The 19678-nt window shown below is 58.3% G+C and overlaps 1 protein-coding gene across 1 annotated transcript in view; it reads right to left on the bottom strand.

Moving 5' to 3' along the window:
• The window catches only part of LOC146542029 (DNA-directed RNA polymerase II subunit RPB1-like), a 50407-nt gene extending 36743 nt beyond the window's left edge, over positions 1-13664 (bottom strand). Inside the window, exons 1-4 of the mRNA XM_085215056.1 lie at positions 13383-13664; positions 10751-10883; positions 5308-5444; positions 439-609 (exon numbers count right to left, since the gene is read on the bottom strand). Of these exons, the coding sequence (XP_085071182.1) occupies positions 439-609; positions 5308-5444; positions 10751-10883; positions 13383-13472 (531 nt within the window). The 5' untranslated portion in view covers positions 13473-13664. The remainder of the gene's footprint in view (positions 1-438; positions 610-5307; positions 5445-10750; positions 10884-13382) is intronic.
• Between the last annotated feature and the right edge of the window lie 6014 nt (positions 13665-19678).

Genomic DNA, 19678 nt, shown 5'->3' with positions numbered 1-19678 from the left:
CGTTAATAGGGTCGTTAATAGGGCTGTCAATAGGGTCGTTAATAGGGTTGTTAATAGGGCTGTCAATAGCGTCGTTAACAGGGTCGTTAACAGGGTCGTTAATAGAGTCGTTAATAGGGCTGTCAATAGGGTCGTTAATAGGGCTGTCAATAGGGCCGTTAATAGGGCTGTCAATAGGGTCGTTAATAGGGCTGTCAATAGGGTCGTTAATAGGGCCGTCAATAGGGCCGTTAGGGGGGGGTCCATAAGGGGCTGAGAGCCCCTGCAGCCACCACGGCCATACAAGGTTACGGGCTCATTAACGAGGGCTGCTCATTAGCGGGTCTCCTCATTAACGGGGTCCCTCATCAGCGCCGCTGCGCCACGGCGGGCTTCTCATTAGGAGGGCGCCCTAACGAGCGGCTGTGCCAATTAAGGAGCGCTAATTAGCGGGCTCACCTTCTCGCGGCCCGGCTCGTCGCCCTCGTGCTGCTCCACCCCGAATTTGTGGTCCATCTCCTCCCCCCCCTCGCAGATGTTTTTCCCCTTGCACAGGTCGTAGACGTGGGTCAGCCTCTTCTTGGGCTGCCCCTTGGACTTGGCCAGGATGTCCTTGATTTTAGGGTTGTTCTGTAGGGACGGGGGGGGAAAAGGGGTCACCCCACAACTCCAGCGCTGGATCACCCCAAATCCACCCCCAAACCCCCCCCACGACTTCCAAGAACCCCAACAAGTCCCCATGTTTCTGAGATGCCCCCAAAACCCCACGCTTCCAAGAATCCCACCCCAAAAAGCCCAAACCACCCCCTTTAATACCCCGATCCTCCACCTCCAGTCCGCCAACCCCCAAAACCCCAAACCTGTCCCCCAAAACACCACACTTCCAAGAATCCCACCCCAAAAACCCCAAATCAACGCCTTTAATACCCCCAACCCCTCCACTTCCAGCTCCCCAAAACACCAAAAGCCCCCAAATCTGTCCCCCAAAACCCCACACTTCCAAGAACCCCACCCCAAAAACCCCAAACCACCCCCTTTAATACCCCGACCCTCCACCTCCAGTTCCCCAAAACACCAAAACCCCAAACTCTAAGCCCCCAAAACCCCAACTTCCAAGAACCCCATCAAGTCCCCACGTGTCCGAGATGCCCCCAAAACCCCACACTTCCAAGAATCCCACCCCCAAAACCCCAAACCACCCCCTTTAATCCCCCCAACCCTCCACTTCCAGCCCCCCAAAACACCAAAACCCCAAACCTGTCCCCACATTTCTGAGACGCCCCCAAAACCCCACGCTTCCAAGAATCCCACCCCCAAAACCCCAAACCACCCCCTTTAATACCCCCAACCCCTCCACTTCCAGCCCCCCAAAACACCAAAAGCCCCCAAATCTGTCCCTCAAAACCCCAAACCTGTCCCCCAAAACCCCAACAAGTCCCCATGTTTCCAAGACGCCCCCAAAACCCCACACTTCCAAGAATCCCACCCCAAAACCCCAAACCACCCCCTTTAATACCCCCAACCCCTCCACCTCCAGCCCCCCAAAACACCAAAAGCCCCCAAATCTGTCCCTCAAAACCCCAAACCTGTCCCCCAAAACCCCAACTTCCAAGAATCCCACCCCAAAACCCCAAACCAACCCCCTTAATACCCCGACCCTCCACCTCCAGTTCCCCAAAACACCAAAACCCCAAACTCCAACCCCCCAAAACCCCAAACCTGTCCCCCAAAACACCACACTTCCAAGAATCCCACCCCAAAAACCCCAAACCACCCCCTTTAATACCCCGACCCTCCACCTCCAGTCCGTCAACCCCCAAAACCCCAAATCTGTCCCCCAAAACCCCACGCTTCCAAGAATCCCACCCCAAAACCCCAAACCAACCCCTTTAATACCCCAATCCTCCACCTCCAGCCCCCCAAAACACCAAACCCCAAACTCCAACCCCCCAAAACCCCAAACCTGTCCCCCAAAACCCCAAACCTGTCCCCCAAAACCCACACTTCCAAGAATCCCACCCCAAAAACCCCAAACCAACCCCCTTAATACCCCCAACCCTTCCACCTCCAGCCCCCCAAAACACCAAACCCCAAACTCCAACCCCCCAAAACCCCAAACCTGTCCCCCAAAACACCAAAAGCCCCCAAACCCCAAACTCCAACCCTCCAAAACCCCAAATCTGTCCCCCAAAACCCCAACTTCCAAGAACCCCAACAAGTCCCCATGTTTCCAAGACGCCCCCAAAACCCCACACTTCCAAGAATCCCACCCCAAAACCCCAAACCAACCCCCTTAATACCCCCAACCCCTCCACCTCCAGCCCCCAAAACACCAAAAGCCCCCAAATCTGTCCCTCAAAACCCCAAACCTGTCCCCCAAAACCCCACACTTCCAAGAATCCCACCCCAAAACCCCAAACCAACCCCCTTAATACCCCGACCCTCCACCTCCAGTTCCCCAAAACACCAAAACCCCAAACTCCAACCCCCCAAAACCCCAAACCTGTCCCCCAAAACCCCACACTTCCAAGAATCCCACCCCAAAAACCCCAAACCACCCCTTTAATACCCCGACCCTCCACCTCCAGTCCACCAACCCCCAAAACCCCAAACCTGTCCCCCAAAACCCCACACTTCCAAGAATCCCACCCCAAAACCCCAAACCAACCCCTTTAATACCCCAATCCTCCACCTCCAGCCCCCCAAAACACCAAAACCCCAAACTCTAAGCCCCAAAACCCCAACTTCCAAGAACCCCATCAAGTCCCCACGTGTCCGAGATGCCCCCAAAACCCCACACCTCCAAGAATCCCACCCCAAAACCCCAAACCACCCCCTTTAATACCCCGACCCTCCACCTCCAGTTCACCAACCCCCAAAACCCCAAACCTGTCCCCCAAAACACCACACTTCCAAGAATCCCACCCCAAAACCCCAAACCCCAGGTCCTGCACCTCCAACCCCCCAAAAACCCCCAAATTCTCACCTCCAGCTCGCCAAACCCAACCCCAAAACCCCAAGCCCCCAACCACCACCCCTAAACCCCACCCCCCCCCCAAACCCATCCCCAAAACCCCACCACCCAAATCCCCAAAAAACCCCCACTCCCAAAACCCCAACCCCACATAACCAAACCCCCAAGACCCCCAAATTCTCCCCCCAAACCCACCAAAAGCCCCAAACCCCCACAACCCCAACTCCCCAAAACCCCAAATTCTCACCTGAAGCCCCCCCAAACTCAACCCCCAAAACCCCAGCCCCCTCAGTCCCCAACCCCTAAAAAACCCACACTCCCAAAACCCCAAATCCCCCCTACCCCTGAAACCCCCCCCACCAACCCACCCACCCAACCCCCCAAACCCCACCTCCAGCCCACCCAAAAACCCCACAACCCTCCCAAACACCCCACAATCCCACCCCCCAATCCCCCAAACACCACCTCCCCAAACCCCAAACCCCCAAAACCCCAACCTCCTAGCCCCAAAAGCCCAACCCACTCACCAAACCCCAACCCCCAAACCCACCTCCAGCCCCCCCAAACCCCACAAACCCCTCCCCACCCAAAACCCAAAACCCCCAATCCCAATCCCACCTCCCTAACCACCCTCAAAACCCCAAAACCCCCTACCCCTGAACACCACCCACCCCACAACCCCAAACCCCCTCAACCCCCCAGACCCCCCACAAACCCACAACCCCCAACCCAAACACCCCAAACCACCCTAAATACCCCACCTCCAACCCACCCCAAACCCATCCCCCAACACACCCCAAGCCCCCCAAACCCCAACCCACCCACAACCCCCAAACACCCCAAACCACCCCTACCAAACCCCAACCCCCAACCCCTAAAGCCCCCAAAACCCCCAAACCCCCCCAACCACTCCAACCCCCAAACCCCACCTCACCCCCCAAACCACCCCACAAACCCCCGAAACCCACCCCCAACCCCCAACAACCCCACCTCCACCCCCAAAACCCCAATACCCCACAACCCACCACCCCCCAAACCCCCAATCTCCCCTCCAGCCCCAAACCCCATACCCGACCCCTCCCAACCCCAACCCCACCCAAAACCCCAAATCCCCCTACCCCCCCCCAAAACCCCAAGCCCCAACCCACCTACCACCCCAACCCCCCCCAAACCCTCAACCCCCCAACCCCAACCCCAACCCCTAAACCCAATCCCCCCGCCACCCCCCCAACCCTGACCCACCTACCCTCGACCCAACCCTCGACCCCAACCCTAACCCTGACCCTGAACCCGACCTGACCCTGACCCCAACCCGACCCAACCCCCCACCCACCCACCCCAAACCCACCCCAACCCCGACCCCACACCAACCTCCCCCGACCCTACCCCACCCCAACCCCACCCAACCCCTGACCCCAACCCGACCCTACCCTGAACCCCTAACCCAACCCAACCCCCCAACCCACCCAACCCCCCGACCCAACCCGACCCACCCTAACCCCGACCCACAACCCAACCCTAACACCCTGACCCCCAACCCACCAACCCGACCCAACCCGACCCCACCAACCCTGACCCAACTCCGACCCCGAACCCGACCCTAACCCGACCTACCCCGACACCTCAGACCCCAACCCACCACCCAACCCAGACCCACCACCTGACACCCAACCCCCAACCCAACCCACCCCGACCCAACCCGACCCCACCAACCTGACCCAAACCGACCAACACCCACCCCTCAACCCCTGACCCCCCCCAACCCCGACCCCAACCCTGACCCCACCCCCCCAACCCTGACCCAACCCCAACCCCGACCACCCGAACCGACCCCTACCCTGACCCCAACCCCACCCTGACCCCAACCCTGACCCCGACCCCAACCCTGACCCCGACCCAACCCTAACCCCGACCCCAACCCTAACCCACACCCTGATCCCAACCCAGACCCGAACCCCAACTCCGACCCCGACCCTGACCCCGACCCCGACCCCAACTCCGACCCTGACCCCAACTCCGACCCCGACCCTAACCCCGACTCCGACCCCAACCCCAACCCCGACCCCGACCCTGATCCCGACCCTGATCCCAACCCTGATCCCAACCCTAACCCCGACCCCAACCCCAACCCCGACCCCAACCCCGACCCCAACCCCGACCCCAACCCCAACCCCGACCCTGATCCCGACCCTGATCCCGACCCTAACCCTGACCCCAACCCCAACCCTGACCCCGACCCTGACCCCGACCCTGACCCCGACCCTGATCCCAACCCCAACCCCGACCCTAACCCTGACCCCGACCCCGATCCTAACCCCAACCCTGACCCCAACCCCGACCCCCCCATATCTCACCGCATCCACCAGCAGTTTGGAGCAGAAGAAGCAAACGCAGCGCAGGATTTTCATGGTTTTCCCCAAAAACCCCACGTGGAACACAGGCTTGGCCAACTCGATGTGTCCAAAGTGCCCCGGGCACTCCGTCATGTTCCCTGCGGGGACAGCGGGATGTCACGGCCCCAGAAACGGGACCCCAAAATAGGGGACCCCCAAAGAGCGGCACCCAAAAAATAGGAACCCCTTCTAAAGGACCAGAAAAGGACCCAAAATGGGGACTCTCCAAAAAAGGACCCAAAAATGGCAGCCCCCAAAAAGGACCCCAAAATGGGAATCGACGCAAAAATGGGGACCCAAAAATGGCAGCCCCCAAAAAGGACCCAAAACAGACCCAAAAAGGACCCAAAAAGGACCCAAAATGGGAATCGACCCAAAAATGGGGACGCGCAAATGGGGACCCAAAAATGGCAGCCCCCAAAAAGGACCCCAAAATGGGAACCCCCCCAAAAGTGGGGACCTAAAAAGGGAACCCCCCAAAAGTGGGGACCCAAAAATGGCAGCCCCCAAAAAGGACCCCAAAAAGGGAACCCCCCCAAAAATGGGGACCCAAAAATGGCAGCCCCCAAAGAACAGCACCCAAAAAATAGGAACCCCTTCAAAAGGACCAGAAAAGGACCCAAAATGGGAATCGACCCACAAATGGGGACCCAAAAATGGGGACCCAAAAATGGCAGCCCCCAAAAAGGACCCCAAAAAGGACCCCAAAATGAGAATCGACCCACCAATGGGGACCCAAAAATGGCAGCCCCCAAAAAGGACCCCAAAAAGGGAATCGACCCAAAAATGGGGACGCACAAATGGGGACCCACAAATGGCGACCCCCAAAACGGACCCAAAAAGGACCCAAAAAGGACCCCAAAATGGGAACCCCCCCAAAAGTGGGGACCCAAAAAGGACCCAAAATGGGAACCCCCCCAAAAATGGGGACTCTCCAAAAAAGGACCCAAAAATGGCAGCCCCCAAAAAGGACCCCAAAATGGGAATCGACCCAAAAATGGGGACGCACAAATGGCAGCCCCCAAAACGGACCCAAAAAGGACCCAAAATGGGAATCGACCCAAAAATGGGGACCCAAAAATGGCAGCCCCCAAAAAGGACCCCAAAATGGGAGCCCCCCCAAAAGTGGGGACCCAAACACTGCAGCTCCCAAAAAGGACCCAAAATGGGGACCCCCCCAAAAATGGGAACTCTCCAAAGAAGGACCCAAAAATGGCAGCTCCCAAAAAGGACCAAAAAAGGACCCAAAATGGGAATCGACCCAAAAATGGGGGGACCCCCAAAAATGGGAACCCCCCCAAAAAGGACCCAAAATGGGAGCCCCCCCAAAAATGGGAACCCAAAAATGGGGGCTCTCCAAAAAAGGACCCAAAAATGGGACCCCAAAGAATGGGACTCCCTCCAAAAGGACCAAAAAAGGACCCAAAAAATGGGACCCCCCAAAAATGGGGACCCCCCCAAAAATAGGAACTCTCCAAAAAAAGGACCAAAAAAGGACCCAAAAATGAGACCCCCCCCCCCAAACAGGTCCCAAAAATAGGAACCCAAAACTGGGATCCCCCCAAAACGGACCCAAAAGATGGGACCCCTCCCTCCTTCCCCAACCAACCAACGGACCCCAAATGGAGCAATTTCCCCCAAAAAAGCCCCAAAATGGGCTCAGAAACCTGGGAGAATTTGTGGGGGTGGATTTATGGAACTGGGAGCCGTTTGGGATCATTTTGGGGTAATTAATGGGGCTTGGGGGAATTTGGGGCAAATGGGGTGGAAACTGATGGGATTTGGGGGCAGACTGGAGGCAGAGTGGAGGAACTTGGGGCAATTTTGGGGGCAGACCGGAGGAATTTGGGGCAATTTTGGGGGCAGATCGGAGGAATTTAGGGCAAATTGGTGGAATTGGGGCAATTTTGGGGGCAGACTGGAGGAATTTGGGGCAAATTTGGGGCAGACCAGAGGAATTTGGGGCAAAATGGAGGAATTGGGGGCCGACCAGAGGAATTTGGGGCAAATTGGTGGAATTGGGGGCAATTTTGGGGGCAGACTGAAGGAATTTGGGGCAATTTTGGGGGCAGACCAGAGGAATTTGGGGCAATTTTGGGGGCAGACCAGAGGAATTTGGGGCAAAATGGAGGAATTTGGGCAAAATTTGGGGCAGACCGGAGGAATTTGGGGCAAATTGGTGGAATTGGGGCAATTTTGGGGGCAGACTGGAGGAATTTGGGGCAATTTTGGGGGCAGACCAGAGGAATTTGGGGCAAAATGGAGGAATTGGGGGCAGACCAGAGGAATTTGGGGCAAATTGGTGGAATTGGGGGCAATTTTGGGGGCAGACTGAAGGAATTTGGGGCAATTTTGGGGGCAGACCAGAGGAATTTGGGGCAATTTTGGGGGCAGACCAGAGGAATTTGGGGCAAAATGGAGGAATTTGGGCAATTTTGGGGGCAGACTGGAGGAATTTGGGGCAAATTGGTGGAATTGGGGCAATTTTGGGGGCAGACTGGAGGAATTTGGGGGGCAATTCTGGGTGGCAGACTGGAGGAATTTGGGGCAAAATGGAGGAATTTGGGGCAATTTTGGGGGCAGACTGAAGGAATTTGGGGCAAACTGGAGGAATTTGGGGCAATTTCGAGGGGCAGACGGGAGGAATTTGGGGCAAAAAGGAGGAATTTGGGCAATTTTGGGGGCAGACTGAAAGAATTTGGGGCAATTTTGGGGGGAATTTGGGGCAATTTTGGGGGCAGACCAGAGGAATTTGGGGCAAAAGGGAGGAATTTGGGCAATTTTGGGGGCAGACCGGAGGAATTTGGGGCAATTTTGGGGGCAGACTGGAGGAATTTGGGGCAATTTTGGGGGCAGACCGGAGGAACTTGGGGCAATTTTGGGGGCAGACTGGAGGAATTTGGGGCAATTTTGGGGGAATTTGGGGCAATTTTGGGGGCAGACCAGAGGAATTTGGGGCAAAAGGGAGGAATTTGGGCAATTTTGGGGACAGACCAGATGAATTTGGGGGGCAATTCTGGGGGGCAGACTGGAGGAATTTGGGGCAAAATGGAGAAATTTGGGGCAATTTTGGGGGCAGACCAGAGGAATTTGGGACAAAATGGAGGAATTTGGGCAATTCTGGGGGGAATTTTGGGGGCAGAGCGGAGGAATTTGGGGCAAAATGGAGGAATTTGGGCAATTTTGGGGGCAGACTGGAGGAATTTTGGGGGGAATTTTGGGGGGCAGACTGGAGGAATTTGGGGCAATTCTGGGGGGAAATTGGGGCAAAATGGAGGAATTTGGGGCAAAATGGAGGAATTTGGGGCAAAATGGAGGAATTTGGGCAATTTTGGGGGCAGACTGGAGGAATTTGGGGCAATTTTGGGGGGAATTTGGGGCAACTCTGGACACTCGGTGCGAAATTTGGGGGAAACTGATGGAATTTGGGGTAACTCTGCAGAACGGGGGGGTGATTTGGGGAGGAGTTTTGGGGCCGTTCTGAAACAATTCAGGAAAACCCCGGAACTCCAAGGGAGGTGAATTTGGGGATAATTTACGGCATTTGAGAATTAATTTGGGAGTTAATTAACTCACAAGTAAATGAAGAGGTAATTACGGGATCTGCACTCACTTCCCAGAACTTGGGGGGCAATTTGGAGACGTTTGGGGCCATTTGTTGCATTTGGGGCTTTTTCAGCCCTTTTTGAGACGGAAATTGCAAAAAACTTGGGGTCGCTTTGTGGGATTTGGGTCATTTTAGGGGAGAAGTTTGGGGGAACTGACGGGAAGTGGGGGCGAACGGGGGCAAATCTGGGGGAAACTCTGGGATTTGGGGGCATTTAAAGGGTTTGGGGCTTATTTGGGAGAATTTATGGGATTCTGAAAGCATTTTGGGGGAATCCCTGAGAACTTAGGAAACAAATTTTGGGGACAATTCCGGGATTTGTGCGAATTCCTGAGAAATTCTGGGATAATCCTGGGACAATTCAGGGCAACTGATGGCTTTGGGGTCACCTGGGGGGGATTTGGGGGGGAAATTTGAGGAGATCGATGGGATTTGGGGCAATTTGGGGAGACTTTATGAGATTTGGGGCCACGACAGAAAAGCGAGGAATAATTTTGCAACAAAAACTTGGGGATAACTTCGAGGCCGTTTTGGAGAGCGATTGTGGGCCGCGACTCAGGGAATTAACTAATGAATTTAATTAGGATCAGCGGCCATTGCGCAGAACTCCGCAGGCAATTCGGGGAAACCGTGGGGAAATTGATGAAATCGGGGCGATTTCAGCCCATTTTGTAGCAAAAAAATGATAAAACTTGGAATCATTCCATGAAATCTGGGGGTTGATTCGACAGGGGAGAAAATGAAGGCGAGTTTATGGGATTTGGGGGCGATTTGGGGGAAGTTTGGCTGTGGGTCTGGGGGCGATTTGGGGGCGATTTGAGGGGGGGTGGATGGGATTTGGGGGTAATTTGGGGAAACTCTGAGACCATTTGGGGAGATTTGGGAGGATTGACAGCATTTGGGGGAAACGTGGGGGGTTCCGAGGAATTTTGGAGAATTTGGGGGACGGTTCTGAACGTTTCGAGGGAATTTAGGAGAATTCCAAAAAAATTGGGGACAATTTGAGACAACTCGAGGAAATTCTGGGACAAATTGGGGGGAAATTTCTGATGATTGATTTCTTGAGCTGCGGGAACTGATCGATTTGTGGGAATTCCACGGAATTTGGGGCAGTTCGGCGTGATCCTTCAATTTGGGGCACTTCCAGCCTCAAATCCGGGCAGTTTGGGGGGGGGGATTTCAGAGATTTGGGGGCAACTTCGTGCAGATTTGGGGTAATTTTGGGAATCTCGGGGTGGGGGGCAGGGGGAAACCGATGGAATTTGGGGTAATTTGGGAGAATTTCCGTCGTTTTGAGAACATTTTGGGGCAATTCAGAGGAATTTCTGACATCCTAGGATCGCTTTGGAAAACCGAAGGCGCTCTGACCCACTTCCAGAGGACTTTCAGGGTAACTTTGGGGGATTTCTGGCATTCTGGAGTAATTCTGTAAAATTCTGGACAACTTTGGGATAATCCTGGAGAATTTCTAGGATTCGGGGCTGAATTTGGGGCGACCTGTGGAAACCGAGAGGAAATTTGGGGGCGACTGAGGGTATTGGGATCGTTTACAGTAATCGTGGTAACCTCCTAAAAAACTGAGATTCTGAGAACATCTGAGCGCGTTCCTAAAACCCAAATCAGCCCCAGTCCAGTTCAGCAACAAAAAACCAAAAGCAGCCTTTGATGATTTGGGGAATTGGGGTCATTTTGGGGGCGTTTTGGTGGTTATTCCGGACGATTCGGGCTCCTTTGGGGTCACTTTGGGTTTTTTTTTCGAGGAGCATTTGGGGCTGTGGGTCTGGACCCCCCCCTCACCAGCGCAGGTCTGGCAGCGCCCGGTTCTCTCGATGACGCCCTGCCGGGGGTCCATCAGCCCCCCAAGTTTGGGCCTCCCCCCCTCTGTGGTCTCGGGGTACCGGATGCCGCCCTCCGTCACCGACATCCGCTTCTGGAAGGGGGGGGAAAAAAAATGGGGTCAGCCCCTCCCCCCCAAATCCCAAAATCTCATCCCAATAACCCCCCCCCCCCCTCCCCCCAACGCCACCGGGAGCCCAGTTTCCTCCCCCCCAAACTGAGGGACCCTAAAGATTCCACACCTTCTCCCCCAGCGCAGGACCCTGAAGGGACCCTAAAGGATCCCTCCCCCAAAGGGATCCCCTAAAGGACCCCAAAGCCCCCCCCAGCCCCAAAGGGACCCCCAAAAGGACCCTGAAGGGCCCCCTCTCCCAAAGGGACCCTCTAAAGGTCCCCCTCCCCCAAAAGGGACCCTAAAGGCCCCCCAGCCCTAAAGGGACCCCCAAAAGGACCCTGAAGGGCCCCCTCTCCCAAAGGGACCCTCTAAAGGTCCCCCTCCCCCAAAAGGGACCCTAAAGGCCCCCAAGCCCTAAAGGGACCCCCTAAAGGACCCTGAAGGGCTCCCTCCCCCAAAGGGACCCTCTAAAGGTCCCCCTCCCCCAAAAGGGACCCTAAAGGCCCCCCAGCCCCAAAGGGACCCCCTAAAGGACCCTGAAGGGCCCCCCAGCCCCAAAGGGACCCCCTAAAGGACCCTGAAGGGCCCCCTCCCCCAAAAGGACCCTAAAGGTTCCCCTCCCCCAAAAGGACCCCCTAAAGGCCCCCCAGCCCCAAAGGGACCCCCTAAAGGACCCCAAAGCCCCCCCAGCCCCAAAGGGACCCCCAAAAAGACCCCCAAAAGGATCCCAAAGGCCCCCCAGCCCCAAAGGGACCCCCTAAAGGACACCAAAGCCCCCCCAGCCCCAAAGGGACCCCCAAAAAGACCCCCAAAAGGATCCCAAAGGCCCCCAGCCCCAAAGGGACCCCCAAAAGGACCCTAAAGGCCCCTCTTTCCCAAAAGGACCCCCAAAGGGACCCCTCCCCCAAAGGGACCCCCAAAGGGACCCTCAAAGCAATCCCCAAAGCCCCTCCTGTCCCCAAAGAGACCCCCAAAAGGACACCAAAGCCCCCCCAGCCCCAAAGGGACCCCTCCTCCCCAAAGGGACCCCCAAAGGCCCCCTGCCCCAGAACAAAATTCCACCCCCCCATGACTCCAAAATTACTCCACCCCCAAGAAAAGATCCCCAATACTTCCTGCCCACCCCCCCCACCCCACTGTGGGACCCCAACACTTTTCTCCACCCAAAAGGGACCCCAGAGTTCCCCCTAAAAAGGACCTGAACCTTCCTAAAACATTCCCTTATAATAATAAAAAACCCACAGATTGCAAAACACCCCACAAGCAACCCCCCCCCCCCCCCCAAAAAGAGATCCACAGGATTCCCATAAATCCTAAAGACCCCCCAGCAACCCCAAAAAACTACAGCAACCTCCACCATAAAACCCAAGCCCCTCTGCCAACCTCCCCCCTCCTCCCCCCCCAAAATAAACCCCAAAAGACCACAGAGGAGATCCATCGGACCCCCATAGGGCCCAGAGCCCCCAGGCCCCTCCCAATTAATCCCTAAGAGCCCCCCCAAGGCACCGTAACGACCCTCACCCCCCCCACCCCCCAAGACCCCCCCCCCCCTCCATAGGGCCCACAGCCCACTCAAGGAATCCCCCCAGTGATCCCCCATAGAACCCAGACCCCCAGGACACCATAATAACCCCACCATGGCCCCCATAGGGCTCAAAGCCCCCCCCACCCCCCCCCCCAAACACCCTCCAATAGCACCCAGGAGACTCGCCCCCCCTTCCCCCCCCCCCCCCCCAATGGCCATCACAGAGCCCAGAACCCCCCCAGTAACCCCCAAAATGCCCCCAGGACACCACAATGCCCCCCCAAAACCCCCCCAGTGACCTCCGTAGGGCTCAAAGTCCCCCAGACCCACCCCCAGTAACCCCCTGGGACCCCCAAGGCACCGCAGCGACCCCACAAGTGACCCCCCCAGGACCCAAGACCTCCCCATGCCATCCCCTATAACCCCCAGGACACCAGAGGACCCCCCCTCTCCCCCCTCCAGGACCCTCATAGGGTCCAGAGACCCCCACAGAACGCAACAACGACCCCGGTAGGGCTCAAAGCCCCCCCCCCAAAAGCCCCCGAGGCCCCCCCAGACGATCCTCAAATCCCCCCACAGCCCCCCCCGGGACACCCAGAGACCCCTCAAAAACACCATGACGACCCCCCAAGCGTCCCCATAGGGGTCCAGAGTCCCTCCAACGGCCCCCAATAACCCCATCATCCCCCCCGCCAGAGACCCCAAAGTCCCCTCTAACAGCCCCCCCCCAGCCCTCCCCCTCCGACCCTCGTGGCCGCACTACCGCCCCCGACCTGCGGGGGGCGCTGTTCCCGGCGGACCCAACGGCACGCGCGTGCGCAGACGCCCCTCTTCCCTCCTCCCCCGCCGTCTCGCTGCTTCCCCGGCCCGCTCCGCTCCGCTCCGCCCTCCCCCCCCTCCCCAGCCCCTTCGGTGCCGCTCCGCTCCCCCCCCCAGCCCCCCCCGCGCTGTACCATCTCATCGGGGCTGAGGATCCCGAACTGCACCCGCTTGATGGTGCGCAGCGGGCACGCGCTGTCGCCCGACGGCGCTCCGCCGTGCATGGCTCCGCCGGAAAGCGGCCAACAGACGCCGCTCCTACAGCTCTATCGCGACACACGCCGCTAACCGGCTACACTCCCGCGACCGCGAGCCCGTAACACCGCCGCGCCGGAGCCCCCCCCTTTTCCCTTCCGGCCGCGGCGCGCTCTCCGGCGCGACTGAGCTCAGACCCCCTCCGCACCGCCTTATATAGCCTCGCTCAGCTCGGGGGGGCGGGGTTTAACGCAGAGGGGGCGTGGCCAGACCTCGGGCTCCGCTCGTGTTCCGCCGCCGCGATGGGCGGTGCTGTTGAGTTATTCGTGAGAGGGCGTGGCTTTCCGCTGGGCCTTCCCGTTCCGGTTGACGAGCGTTGCCGGAAGTGGCCGGAGATTGCCGAGCGGTGTTCCGCTTTGAGGCCTACTCATCCCCGGCCTTGCGTGGCGCTGTGTTCGCCTTCGGGGAGGGCCGCCCGGGCAGCGCTGCTGGGAAAGGCTGAGGCTTCGGGCCTAGTGCGGAGCGTTGGAAGAGAAAGGGGGTTAAAATTCTTGGGGATACGGTGGGAGGGTCCTAGGGGGAGGAAAAGGGGGTTGGGGGAAAAAGGCGGATTTTGGGGGGAAAAGACGCGGGGAGAAAGGGGGATTTGGGGAAAAGGATTTGGGGAGAGAAAGGGGAATTTTAGGAATGGGGATTTAGGGAAGAGTGGGGGATTTGGGTGGGGAAAGGGATTTGGGAATAGAAAGAATTGGGGGTCAGAAAGGACAAATTTGGGGGCGGAAGAGGGATTTGGCAGGGAAAAGGGTGATTTGAGGGGAAAAAGGGGATTTGGGGTCAGGAGGATTGAGGGGAGAAAAGGAGATTTGGGGGGGAAATGTTGGGGGGCAGGGAAGGGGGGTGGGAGATGAAAAAGTGGAATTTGGGGGTATTTAGGGGATAGAGGGGGGGTTAGGGGATTTGGGGAACAGGAGGGGTATTTGGGGATCACATGGGGGTGTTTATGGAGCTTGGGGTAATAGGGAAAACAGGAGGAGCATTTAGGGGTCATGGGGTATTTAGGGGGCAAGAAGGGCTGTTTAGAGGACACGGGTGTTTAGGGATTTGGGGGAACAGGAGGGGTGTTTAGGAGGCACAGGAGGGGTGTTTGGGGATCACGTGGGGGTATTTATGGAGCACGGGGTAATTGGGAGAACAGGAGGAGTCCTTATGGGACGTGGGGGATATTGGGGGCGACGGGGGGGATTTAGGGAGAGAGGAGGGGTATTGAGGGGGCGCATGGGAGTAGATAGAGACAGCTGGAGGGTATTGGGGGAGCGTGGGGAGGTATTTAGTGGACGTGGGGTATTTGAGGGCACAGCATGGGAATTACGGGGCACGTGGGGGTGTTTAGGAGGCTGGGGGTATTTGGTGGAACAGGTGGGGTATTTAGGGGGGCCGGGGTATTTAGGGGCAGCAGGGGGCCGTTCAGCAGGCCCATGGGGGCATTCAGTGTGCATTGGGGGTTATTTGGGGGCGTATTTAGGGGCAGCAGGGGGGGGTATTTAGTGGCACAGGAGGAGTATTTAGGGGACGCAGGGTATTTAGGGCACACTGGGGGGAGTTAGGGGCACATAGGAGTATTTAGAGGGAACGGGTATTTGGAGGCATTGGGGTGTATTTAGGGGAACAGGAGAGGTATTTAGGGAAGGGGGGGGGTATTTGGGGCACCGTCTGCGTTTAGGGGGCACTGGGAGGTATTTAGGGCACATAGGGTTATTTAGAGGGCACAGGGGTTAATTGCGGGGTATTTAGGGAGCAACGGGGGGTATTTAGGGCCCCAGGAGGGATATTTAGGGAACGTGGGGAGGTATTTGAGGGCACAGGAGGGGTGTTTAGAGGGCACATGGGGTATTTAGGGTGCACGGAAGGGATATCTGGGAGCAGCAGAGCACATTTGGGGGACACGAGGTGGTATTTAGGGGGCACTGAGGGCTATTTGGGGGCGCACCTGAGTATTTAGGGCGTACAGGAGGCACTGAAGCATCTTTAAGGGGCACGGGGGGGTATTTAGGGGCACGGGTGTTTAGGGGGCGCAGGGTGTATTTGAGGGAACAAGGCGGGTATTTAGGGGCACGGGGGGGCATTTAGGGGACGCGGTATTATGTAAAGGAAGCAGGGGGGTATTTAGGGGAATCGGGAGAGTTTTGGGGGGGGCAGAAGGGGTATTTAAGGGGCACGGGAGAGGTATTTAGGGGACAGCGGGGGGTGCTTAGGGGGGTACGGAGCGGTTGGGGTGTCCTTCCCCTGTCACCACGTCACCCTCACACAACAAGCAGGGCCGTGCACTGACATCCACCCGCGCCCAGGAGCTCTGACTGTGGTGTCACCATCCCCAGCGCTGTCCCCACGCGCCGTGGGGGGGGTGGTGGCGGTGCCCACTCCGCCTGTTGTCCCCTCTCCAAGGGGGGGGGGGGTGACTGTGACACACACACACACGCGCCGCCTGTCCCCCCCCCCGACTGTGCGCCGCTGCACGGCACCGCGTGTGGTGGCAATCGGTTGTGACGCCACCTGTTGTGTCAACCTCACTCTTTGGTGGTGTCCCGCTGTGTCCCCTCGGACCCCCAGTTGTGTCCCCTCGGACCCCCAGTTGTGTCACCTCACGCAGCTGGTGGTGTCACCTCACACCTTGGCGTCGTCCTGTTGTGTCCCCTTGTGCCCCCAGTTGTGTCACAGGTTGTGTCCCCTCTTACTGCCGGTTGTGTCACCTCTTGCATCCCCTCACGCCCAGATTGTGTCACCTCTTATGTCACCTCTTGTGTCACCTCTTGTGTCCCCTCCTACCCCCGGTGACATCCAGTTGTGTCCCCCCTGTTTGTGTCACCCATTGTGACCCTGGTTGCATCCCCTTGTGCCCCAGGTGACGTCCTGCTGTGTCCCCACTTGTGTCCCCTTGCCCTCCAGGTGACATCCTGCTGTGTCCCCACTTGTGTCCCCTTGCCCTGCAGGTGACATCTTGTTGTGTCCCCACTTATGTCCCCTTGCACCCAGGTGGCATCCTGCTGTGTCCCCACTTGTGTCCCCACTCGTGTCCCCATTTGTGTCCCCTTGCACCCAGGTGACATCCTGTTGTGTCCCCACTTGTGTCCCCTTGCCCCTCAGGTGACATCCTGCTGTGTCCCCACTTGTGTCCCCATGCCCCCCAGGTGACATCCTGCTGTGTCCCCACTTGTGTCCCCTTGCCCCCGAGGTGACATCCTGCTGTGTCCCCACTTGTGTCCCCTTGCACCCAGGTGACATCCTGCTGTGTCCCCACTTGTGTCCCCTTGCCCCCGAGGTGACATCCTGCTGTGTCCCCACTTGTGTCCCCTTGCACCCAGGTGACATCCCGCTGTGTCCCCACTTGTGTCCCCTTGCCCCCCAGGTGACATCCTGCTGTGGCCCCACTTGTGTCCCCTTGCACCCAGGTGACATCCTGCTGTGTCCCCACTTGTGTCCCCTTGCACCCAGGTGACATCCTGCTGTGTCCCCACTTGTGTCCCCTTGCACCCAGGTGACATCCTGCTGTGTCCCCACTTGTGTCCCCATGCCCCCCAGGTGACATCCTGCTGTGTCCCCACTTGTGTCCCCTTGCACCCAGGTGACATCCTGCTGTGTCCCCACTTGTGTCCCCTTGCCCCCGAGGTGACATCTTGTTGTGTCCCCACTTGTGTCCCCTTGCCCCCTGGGTGACATCCTGCTGTGGCCCCACTTGTGTCCCCTTGCCCCCCGGGTGACATCCTGCTGTGTCCCCACTTGTGTCCCCATGCCCCCCGGGTGACATCCTGCTGTGTCCCCACTTGTGTCCCCTTGCCCTGCAGGTGACATCTTGTTGTGTCCCCACTTATGTCCCCTTGCACCCAGGTGGCATCCTGCTGTGTCCCCACTTGTGTCCCCACTCGTGTCCCCATTTGTGTCCCCTTGCACCCAGGTGACATCCTGTTGTGTCCCCACTTGTGTCCCCTTGCCCCCCAGGTGACATCCTGCTGTGTCCCCACTTGTGTCCCCTTGCACCCAGGTGACATCCTGCTGTGTCCCCACTTGTGTCCCCTTGCCCCCTGGGTGACATCCTGCTGTGGCCCCACTTGTGTCCCCTTGCCCCCCGGGTGACATCCTGCTGTGTCCCCACTTGTGTCCCCATGCCCCCCAGGTGACATCCTGCTGTGTCCCCACTTGTGTCCCCTTGCCCCCCAGGTGACATCCTGCTGTGTCCCCACTTGTGTCCCCTTGCACCCAGGTGACATCCTGCTGTGTCCCCACTTGTGTCCCCTTGCCCCCCGGGTGACATCCTGCTGTGTCCCCACTTGTGTCCCCTTGCCCCCTGGGTGACATCCTGCTGTGGCCCCACTTGTGTCCCCTTGCCCCCCGGGTGACATCCTGCTGTGTCCCCACTTGTGTCCCCTTGCACCCAGGTGACATCCTGCTGTGTTCCAACTTGTGTCCCCTTGCACCCAGGTGATGTCCTGCTGTGTCCCCACTTGTGTCCCCATTTGTGTCCCCTTGCACCCAGGTGACATCCTGTTGTGTCCCCACTTGTGTCCCCTTGCCCCGCAGGTGACATCTTGTTGTGTCCCCACTTATGTCCCCTTGCACCCAGGTGGCATCCTGCTGTGTCCCCACTTGTGTCCCCACTCGTGTCCCCACTTGTGTCCCCTTGCACCCAGGTGACATCCTGCTGTGTCCCCACTTGTGTCCCCATGCCCCCCAGGTGACATCCTGCTGTGGCCCCACTTGTGTCCCCTTGCCCCCGAGGTGACATCTTGTTGTGTCCCCACTTGTGTCCCCTTGCACCCAGGTGACATCCTGTTGTGCCACCCGCTGTGTCCCCACTTGTGTCCCCTTGCACCCAGGTGACATCCTGCTGTGTTCCAACTTGTGTCCCCTTGCACCCAGGTGATGTCCTGCTGTGTCCCCACTTGTGTCCCCATTTGTGTCCCCTTGCACCCAGGTGACATCCTGTTGTGTCCCCACTTGTGTCCCCTTGCACCCAGGTGGCATCCTGCTGTGTCCCCACTTGTGTCCCCACTCGTGTCCCCACTTGTGTCCCCTTGCACCCAGGTGACATCCTGCTGTGTCCCCACTTGTGTCCCCTTGCACCCAGGTGACATCCTGCTGTGTCCCCACTTGTGTCCCCTTGCACCCAGGTGACATCCTGTTGTGCCACCCGCTGTGTCCCCACTTGTGTCCCCTTGCAGCGCGGTGACATCCGTTGCTCTCCCCGCTCGCCTCCCCTCTCCCCACAGCTCCGTCCCGCCACGTCCCCTCTCCCGCCCCCCTCTCCCCTCTGTGTCCCCTGCTGTCCGTGTCCCCGTCCCCCCCCCATCCCTCCATCCCCGCCGCGGGGGGGTCCCGTGGGCCCATCGCCGCCGCCTCCATTTTGTGCGGCCGCGCGCACCGCCACGGGGACAGCGGAGCCCAGCGCCGGTAACGCCCTCATCCCCCTCCCGGAGACCCTCCCCCAAAATCCATGGGGCATCCCACAGCTCCAGGACCCCCCCCCACACACAGCCCTCCCTCCTCACATGGGGTGGGCTGGGGTCGGGGTGACGCGGGTGGGGGTGGGAGGGAGGGGGTGTCCGTGTGTCTGTCCGTGTGTGTCTGTGTCCGTGCGTCTGTGTGTGGTTGTGTCCGTGTGTGTCTGTGTGCGTCTGTGTGTGTCTGTGTCCGTGTGTCTGTGTGTGGTTGTGTCCGTGTGTCCGTGCGTCTGTGTGTGGTTGTGTCCGTGTGTCCGTCTGTGTGCGTCTGTGTGTGGTTGTGTCCGTGTGTGTCTGTGTCCGTGTGTCTGTGTGTGTCTGTGTCCGTGTGTGTCTGTGTCCGTTTGTCTGTGTCCGTGTGTCCATGTGTGGTTATGTCCGTGTGTCTGTGTGTGTCTGTGTCCGTGTGTCTGTGTGTGGTTGTGTCCGTGTGTGTCTGTGTCCGTGTGTCTGTGTGTGGTTGTGTCCGTGTGTGGTTATGTCCGTGTGTCCGCCCGTGTGTGTCCGTGTGTCCATGTGTCTGGGTCCATGTGTCTGTCTGTGTGTGTCTGTGTCTGTGTGTCCTTCCGTGTGTGCCTGTGTCCATGTGTCTGTCCGTGTGTGTCCGTATGTGGTTGTGTCCGTGTGTCTGTGTGTGTCTGTGTCCGTCTGTCCGTGTGTGGTTGCGTCCGTGTGTCTGTCCGTGTGTGTCCGTGTGTCCGTGTATGGTTGTGACCACGTGTGTCTGTGTCCGTGTATCCGTC

Source organism: Meleagris gallopavo, unplaced genomic scaffold (genome assembly GCF_905368555.1).
Source record: "Meleagris gallopavo unplaced genomic scaffold, MGAL_WU_HG_1.1 scaffold_2, whole genome shotgun sequence".
Taxonomy (NCBI): Eukaryota; Metazoa; Chordata; class Aves; order Galliformes; family Phasianidae; genus Meleagris; species Meleagris gallopavo.
The sequence above is the reverse complement of the archived record's forward strand: the minus strand, read 5'-3'. Positions and strand labels throughout refer to the sequence as shown.